Source organism: Brienomyrus brachyistius, chromosome 12 (genome assembly GCF_023856365.1).
Source record: "Brienomyrus brachyistius isolate T26 chromosome 12, BBRACH_0.4, whole genome shotgun sequence".
Taxonomy (NCBI): Eukaryota; Metazoa; Chordata; class Actinopteri; order Osteoglossiformes; family Mormyridae; genus Brienomyrus; species Brienomyrus brachyistius.
Genome location: NC_064544.1, coordinates 27,474,535 through 27,483,371, shown reverse-complemented (window position 1 = coordinate 27,483,371; position 8,837 = coordinate 27,474,535). Strand labels below are relative to the sequence as shown.

Here is an 8,837-nt window from a genome sequence, read left to right as displayed (position 1 = left end):
ATGGGTCCAAGTCTGCTGACAGGCAGGCTATGATATGACTTCGCAAAAGTTTCTCAAAGTACTTCATAATGATTGGTGAGTGCCACTGGGTGGAAATCATTCAGACCCAAAGCCTACCACTTCCATACCACTTTTTTCAAAATATCATATTCGAAGTGCGTATGTTTCATCTGTCAGTCTACCATAGCTATTCTGAAGAAGGGAAATGTGGAGCGGCATTTTCAAACTGTTCAGTAAAACTCTTCAGCTCCTGACGAAATCTGAAACATACACTATATTGCCAAAAGTATTGAGACATCAGCCTTTACACACTCATGAACTTTAATGACATCCTACTCTAAATGCATAGGGTTTAATGACCTTTTACAATTTTAGATATTGCCAGTAGTACATACTATATGTCATGCTTTGCAGTTTTTTTGTTAGTCACTTAGTTTTAATGGTTGCTAACTTATCACCCTTTGCAAATTTTTGTAAGGTCAAACCCACCACCCAGTTTCAAAAATTAAACTACCCTAAAAGATAAAGGAAATCAAATCATATGAGGATGTGTTTTGTAATGGACTCAAAGCAAAGTTCCTTCCTTATTTCAGTGAATCTGTTTGCTGATCATCAGAATAACTGCACAGAAAAAAAAATGTTTCATATACATTGGCAGTTTATCTGTATTGAGATACGGTCATATTAGCAAATGCTCAATTAATAAACAGTACTGTATTGTAAGCTTGATAATGTGTCAGTACAACTTCTGACAAAGAAAATGTCCAAGATGCAATAAAGGCAACAAGAGCAACACCCCTCTTACAGTAATTGTTCAGAGTGCAAAGAAACAAGACATTATACAACAGTAAGGGATTCTTAAATGTTTACATCAGGGGTCTCCATCAGGGGTTTACCCATGAGAACAACATTATATATGAATTTTGAGAGTCTGCAGTTCAGATTTGACGGGGATGTTAGCCCCACCAATGGAGGCAAAAATCTAAAACAGTGAAATTTTGCTCTGCCAGCATCTTTCAGTTCCTTTTAAAGCACAGAGCAACTCAAAGACAAAGCATGAACAAAATATTTATGTGGAAGTGAAACATCTTACTGCAGCAAAAGGATATATTTGTTATAAACAATGTAGGAGTTCATCTCCATTTGCAATAAAGCTTTTCTCTGAAAATCCGTGACCCAGAGATATCCATATTTGACTGTTCTTTAATCGGTTCGATAAAAGTCAAACCCTCTGTTACGCCCGTCCGGGAAACGGGTGAGTGCGCTGGCAGGCGAGCCAGCAGGAATCAGGCGAGCAGGCAAAAGAAGGGTAAACGGGAATTTATTTAACGTACAGGGAGCAGGGAACATCTCACGACGACTAACATCAATGACAGACAAAGGATTCAGGCAAGACATGGACTTAAAAGACAGGACTGGTTGAAAATAATCAGACACAGCTGGGCACTTTAGGGAAGCACACGTGGATAATCAGGGGGGCGTGGCACACACGAGGATCGGACGAGGATCAGAATGTCCAAAAAATGTCAGAGGTTTGAGGATGATGATATTTATGAAACACTCAACTCTGTAAACCAGATTCCCTCTTTATTGTGTGTACATGTTTGCTTAACTGAACAATGCAATGAAGGAAGTAGAAGTTCATTGTGGTTTATGAAGTCACAGATACTATTTATTGGTTTGTTTATTTCATAACAAAGTGAAGACACTTAGAAATGATTTGCAACATTCATGAAAATAACATGAAGACCAATATACATACTGTAGGGATATAAATTCTTTATGACTTAAATGACTTAAATATAAAATATTGCTGTTTACAAATGATGTGAGTGGGTTGACATGTAATTGTTTTAGGCCAAAAAGCATGTGTGTTGTCGAGGTCAGTAACGTTTCAGTCCAGGAAGGAGACTTCTATATTACTGAGCACATCCAGCCCATTGCATACACAGAGCCACCAGGGTGGAGGTGCTACTGTTCTTGCTTAGGTTCCATATTTGTTCTGTCGAACTGTGTTAGATCAGGCTGAACTACAGCACACAGAATGTCTGAGAGTCACCCAGACTTCAGCAGTTTGATGACAGGGTTCTAGGCCGAGAAGAAAACCTTGGATTCATGACCCCGCAGAACTATGGCTTTACCGGCCAAAGATCTGCACCTCCCCTTCCATTTCCATGGGCTCTCAGGAACTAGCAGGCATCACAGAGACAGCAATAGTGTTTGGCATACAGTTAGGAGCTAAAACTGATAATAATTACATGAATATAATGCAGCAGTTCAGGAACAGAGCAGTTCAATATTTTCTGACTATGAAAAACTGTTACCAGTTATCTGCATACAATGTCTGATTCTAACGTATGAAACAATATCCTGGCAAAAATCTCGGGGGAAAAAGGTAAGGTAGGTTAAATCAGAGCTTACCTCTGGATGTTATCATTTGGAATGTGGACACATATTTAACATTACCTGATAATATTTTTCTCTGCCACCACCCCAATTTGCAAATGATTAGAACCTAAAAGTGCAAAAATTACCTAGCTACATTCACCTATGTTCAATAATATATTCCTGAATACTGTTAGCCTCATATAGTCACCCTTCCGTCAGGAATTTAGTAGTGATTCTTGACTGTGTGTTTAAACTAGACAAACAAATAAGTTCCGTAGTTAAAACTAGCTTCTTTCATCTGAGGATTTTGAAAAAGGTAAAGCCTTATCTTCCTCAAAATGAATTTGAGTGAGTCATTACGTGTCACTCATATCACTATTTCTGGGCTCTTTTCATTGAATATGTAACTTTCATGTGTATGCATGAAATGCAGCCCTTTTATGCCGCTGATGGGGATGTATCTGGATCGCGTTTCACTGCTGCATTGTTCATCTAATTACCATGTGAATGTGATTTGAATATGCAGTAATTCAACTATTTAGAATGTGAATAGCGATCTTCAGGTGAGGGCGGCACTACACGCCCCCAATGCAGGTAAAACAAAGAAAGGTGACAGGGTTTACTTTTTTGCTGATTTAACCTAATTTTAAAAACTTTAATACTTCCGACAATAGCGTTTTGAAAAGAAGACAGATTACGGATTAAGTCAGCGTTTTTTTCATGATTCTACATGAAGATTTCAGTGAGATATAAACTGAAATCGACGCAAAATGAACACTGCGACAACGCAATAGACCCCAGAGGATTAAAAATAAAAATCTAAAAAAATGGAGTTTGCAAAAGTGGAGTTTGCATGTTCTCCCCATGTCGTCGTGGGGTTTCCTCCGGGTACTCCGGTTTCCCCCCACAGTCCAAAAACATGCTGAGGCTAATTGAAGTTGCTAAATTGCCCATAGGAATGCATGTGAGAGTGAATGGTGTGTGAGTGTGCCCTGTGATGGGCTGGCCCCCCATCCTGGGTTGTTCCCAGCCTCGTGCCCACTGCTTCCGGGATAGGCTCCGGACCCCCCGTGACCCAATAGGATAAGCGGTTTGGAAAATGGATGGATGGATGGATGGTTCAGTCACTCGTGCGCAACATGCTTGCAAATATTTTAAAAACAAATTATCACAAGTATAGGCCTATATTTTATATCAACATAATAAAACAATACTAAAACAATAATACAAAACAAATAAAAAACTTTTAAATTCGAATGCCTTGGAATTTATTTACACATTATTTTCTGCAAAAATGTGGGCCAATGCAAGTGTAATAATAAAGGGTCTGAATAGTTCTTTAAATTGTATATTTCAGTTGTTTATTTCTAATAAATTAACAAAACACTCCTAAAACCAGTTTTTGCTTTGTAACTGTCAAGTATTGTGTGTAGATTAAGGAGAGAAAATGAACTGAATGAGAAACATAGGAAAATCTGAATAACTTGAATGGGTCTGATAACTTTCTGAATGCACTGTTACCATGTATATTACCATGCAAAAACATGAACAGGATTACTAACTCATGAGAATGAGTGAGGCAGACACCTTAGTGACAACATTAATTAATATGTTACCCTTGCATTTAGGCGCACTTGGGTACTTTAAGCATTTTCTTTTATATTACTTAATTACTTAATGTATCAATTAACCAGTAATTAAGTGTTAGTTACATACTAATCCCATGTTTGTTCATCATTAATCAATCGCAACGGTTCATGTACTTCATGCAGAAACTATATTTGTTGATTTGTATTTGAGTAGTAACTGAGTTACTAAGTTACTTGTTCCCCCTTAAGTAATAACATGTGCCTGATGAATGTCTTTGCTAATAATGGCTGCACTTTAAAAATCATCGGCATGAATGTCTGCACTTGACTTACATTTAAACTTCTTGAATGATGTTTTAGGGGCGGCATGGTGGTGCAGTGGTTAGCACTGTTGCCTCACACCTCTGGGACCTGGGTTCAAGTCTCTGCCTGGGTCACATGTGTGTGGAGTTTGCATGTTCTCCCCATGTCGTCGTGGGGTTTCCTCCAGGTACTCCGGTTTCCCCCCACAGTCCAAAAACATGCTGAAGCTAATTGGAGTCGCTAAATTGCCTGTGTGAGTGAATGGTGTGTGAGTGTGCCCTGTGATGGGCTGGCCCCCCACAACCCAGTAGGAAAAGCAGTTTGGAAAATGGATGGATGGATGAATGATGTTTTATTAAGAAGACAAGCATCAGGTTAATCAGTGTAACCTCTGGCAGAGAAAACTCTGCAGTAGTGTAAAAAAACACCACATTTTAGGGAGCAATCAAACAATTCAAGGCTTCGTAGATCAGTAGGAGCATCATAAACACATTTACACATTAACTTCTTTGCTAAGTCTTTTTAAAATGTCAGAATTGTACTTGTGTTGTACTTGTGTTGCCAAAATTGTTAGTTACAGTACTAAGAATATTATGCAAGATGATTCAAAAACAACATTTGGTCCCTGGTAACAAAAAGCCAAAAAAGATTAATCTTCAGACATTCTTTCTGTCGTGTTCAGTCCTTTGCTCACATAGTCACAACCCCTGTTAACTTGAATCCAGGTCTTATCTTCTTCAACTGTTCATTAATTAATGAGCAGGATACTGATGTGTGTCATGACCCGGCTCGTCGGCTCCTCGTGTGTGCCACGCCCCCTGATTACCCACGTGTGCTTCCCTGATCGTCTCCAGCTTTGTCCTCTTACTTTGATTAGTCTTGTCTTATTTAAGTCCTGGTCTGACCTGTTTCCCTTGTCTGTCATTGATGTTAGTTGGCATGTGATGTATCCTGGTCCCCGTCTTCTGATTAAACCCCTTGTTTTGCCCCGTATTCTGCCTGCCTGCTTCCTGCTTGCTCGCTTGCCCGAGCGATCGCCCGCTAAATTCACAGCGGTCGTGACAATGTGCTATTTTATCTAAAAGTGTATAAGTTATGTTAACTGGAACCTATTAACATTTTTAATAATTTCATTGCAATGGGTACTGAAGGAATGCATACCTCTAACTTAACTGGCCTTTTTTATGCTCTGCCTTACATTCTTTGATACTCTCCATTGGGCAATGACGTTGTGGTGGGGCTTCCTATATTACTAGATCATCACTGCCAGATTTACAAAGTCACTGACCTCATTAAATAAATACATTAATCCATACATTTTCCAAACCACTTATCCTACTACTGGGTCGCGGGGGGTCCGGAGCCTATCCCAGAAGCAATAGGCACGAGGCAGGGAACAACCCAGGATGGGGGGCCCAGCCCATCTCAGGGCACACTCACACACCAATCACTCATACATGCAAACCTACGGGCAATTTAGCAAGTCCAATTAGCCTCAGCATATTTTTGGACTGTGGGGGGAAACCGGAGTACCCGGAGGAAACCCCACGATGACATGAGGAGAACATGCAAACTCCACACACATGCAGAGACTTGAACCCAGGTCCCAGAGGTGTGAGGCAACAGTGCTAACCACTGCACCACCATGCCGCCCCCTAAATACATTAATGAATTAATAAAATAATAATACTGATGATGATGATAATAATAATAATGTTGTGGTAGACAATATGTTGGCCCTAGTCACACCTTTACTCAGCCCCTGCTAATGTGACACTCAGTGCTTAATATCAGACACTCCCACAATAATTATCACTGAGGATTTGTGTATTTAAAGCGAATATGTTCCTGATAGTTCAATTTAAAATCATGATGCTTCTCTCTCTGCTCACCGGTGTTCTGCTGGGAGCACTCAGTGCTCAGGCAGAAGTGGTGCAAAGCTTTCGGGACTGTAACGAGTTTTTCTACAACAATAAAGAACCAACAGGGATGGATCAGAACACCAAGAAAATTTGTCAAAGATACAGGCATTACCCTAAGCCTTTTTTTGCTACGCTTTACTCAGAATACCACAGAATCCCCTTGTATAGCGCATATATATTTAACGGTGGAACTGTCAGTGCAAGAGCAAGAAAAGCTCAATGGTTCATTGAACCACAGGTAAGATTTATAACTTTTTCATAAGGTGTCATTTTGGAATATTTATTAGAACAATTATTGTCATGCAGTCACTCATGTCCCTGTGACACTGTAGACTCAAAATTGTCAGCAATTAATGTATATAAATAAAAATTATTTGATTCCTGCAGTGATTAATCTGGAAGCACAAACAGTGACCATAAACTTCTTATATGATGTTGCTCACTGACTTGAGAAAATCACCCTCAGGTACCACACTGCACTACACTAGAGGCTTTTATGACGCTATTTTATAATGCTATGTATGCTATTTCTCCATTACCTAATGTTTTATTGCCCCAATTTCATGATGTATTTCTTCGCAAAATAACATTATTTTAAAAACATTTGATTATTTTGAATTTGCCAGTAATATCAGATTTACTATGGTTACCATCCTTTTTAATAGTATCCATCCATCCATCCATCCATCATCTCCCGCTTAATCCGGAGTCGGGTCGCGGGGGCAGCAGCCTCAGCAGGGAGACCCAGACTTCCCTCTCCCCGGCCACTTCGTCCAGCTCCTCTGGGGGGACCCCGAGGCGTTCCCAGGCCAGCCGAGAGACATAGTCTCTCCAGCGTGTCCTGGGTCTTCCCCGGGGCCTCCTCCCAGTGGGACATGCCCGGAATACCTCCCCAGGGAGGCGTCCCGGAGGCATCCTGATCAGATGCCCGAGCCACCTCATCTGGCTCCTCTCGATGCGGAGGAGCAGCGGCTCTACTCTGAGTCCCTCCCGAATGACTGAGCTCCTCACCCTATCTCTAAGGGAGAGCCCAGCCACCCTGCGGAGGAAACTCATTTCGGCCGCTTGTACCCGCGATCTCGTTCTTTCGGTCACTACCCAAAGCTCATGACCATAGGTGAGGGTAGGAACGTAGATCGACTGGTAAATCGAGAGCTTCGCCTTTTGGCTCAGCTCTCTCTTCACCATGACAGACCGATGCAGCGCCCGCATGACTGCTGACGCCGCACCGATCCGCCTGTCGATCTCCCGCTCCATCGTTCCCCCACTCGTGAACAAGATCCCGAGATACTTAAACTCCTCCACTTGGGGGAGGACCCCATCCCCAACCCGGAGAGACCATTCTACCCTTTTCCGGCTGAGAACCATGGTCTCGGATTTGGAGGTGCTGATTCTCATCCCAGCCGCTTCGCACTCGGCTGCGAACTGCTCCAGTGAGAGCTGAAGGTCACGGCTCGATGAGGCCAACAGAACCACATCATCCGCAAAAAGCAGAGACCTAATCCTGAGGTCACCGAACCGGACGCCCTCAACGCCCTGGCTGCGCCTAGAAATTCTGTCCATAAAAACTATGAACAGAATCGGTGACAAAGGGCAGCCCTGACGGAGTCCAACCCTCACCGGAAACGAGTCAGACTTATTGCCGCCCATGCGGACCAAACTCTGGCACCGGTCATACAGGGACCGAACCGCCCTTAAAAGGGAGCCCGGTACCCCATACTCCCGGACCACTCCCCACAGGACCCCACGAGGGACACGGTCGAATGCCTTTTCCAAGTCCACAAAACACATGTAGACTGGTCGGGCAAACTCCCATGAACCCTCCAGAACCCTGCTGAGAGTATAGAGCTGGTCCACTGTTCCACGGCCAGGGCGAAAACCACACTGCTCCTCCTGAATCCGAGTAATTCACAATAGTAAACATTGTGAATACCAGTTTCCTATATTCCATAAAACATTCTGTAACAGAACTTTTACTGTTCTGTTAGCCTTACAGAGGCTAAATGGGGAAATCAGAGCCGTCAGAGGTATCTGTCTTACTGTGCAGCTATTTAATCTAAGGAACCTCAACAGGCATCACATTAGAACACTCTTCAGTGGGAAAGAGTACTGAAATTTCCTACTTAACTAAAAGTCATAACAGTGGTAACAGTTATAACAGTTAAAATATGTACTGCCAGGGCTGCCTTCTCTTGCTTACTTGCTTTCTTGCACTGGCTCCTGAGTGTTTCTTGTCTGAGTTGGGCGATCTTTGCTTCGTGTCGGTTTGGAATAGGTGCTGCAGTAGTAGTCTTGGTGGCATGTTGTTCCTTAATGCCAAACCTGTCTGATGCAATGTTCATTATGAAGCTGCTCATTGTCCTGAGCCTCTGGTCCACATCTCCCTTGGCTGTTACTTCAAGGGCTGCATCAACAGCTACATTAAGCTGGTGTCAGTCTGACTCTTTGTTGGCAGCGGGCCACTAAATCCGACGGTGTTCTGATGGTCTGCTTTCGGCTGTAGCTGGTGGTGCTTGGAGGTTCTGGGTGCTGTGGGGTCTGTCCGGGCCTGGCTCCTCCTCCGTCTTACCAGGTGCTATATTTAGTACTGGCACTGTGCGTTGCACCACTAAGTTCCTCCTGCAGACCATCTTGG

General features: G+C 42.6%; 1 protein-coding gene across 3 annotated transcripts in view; it reads left to right on the top strand.

Moving 5' to 3' along the window:
• The first annotated feature begins 6,110 nt into the window (after positions 1-6,110).
• The window catches only part of LOC125704559 (endonuclease domain-containing 1 protein-like), a 99,903-nt gene continuing 97,176 nt past the window's right edge, over positions 6,111-8,837 (top strand). The window contains exon 1 of one of the 3 annotated variants that reach the window (XM_048970268.1): positions 6,111-6,440. In XM_048970268.1, coding sequence (XP_048826225.1) covers positions 6,123-6,440 — 318 coding nt within the window. In that variant the 5' untranslated portion in view covers positions 6,111-6,122. The remainder of the gene's footprint in view (positions 6,441-8,837) is intronic. The other 2 variants (XM_048970267.1, XM_048970270.1) reach the window with 2 other exon arrangements.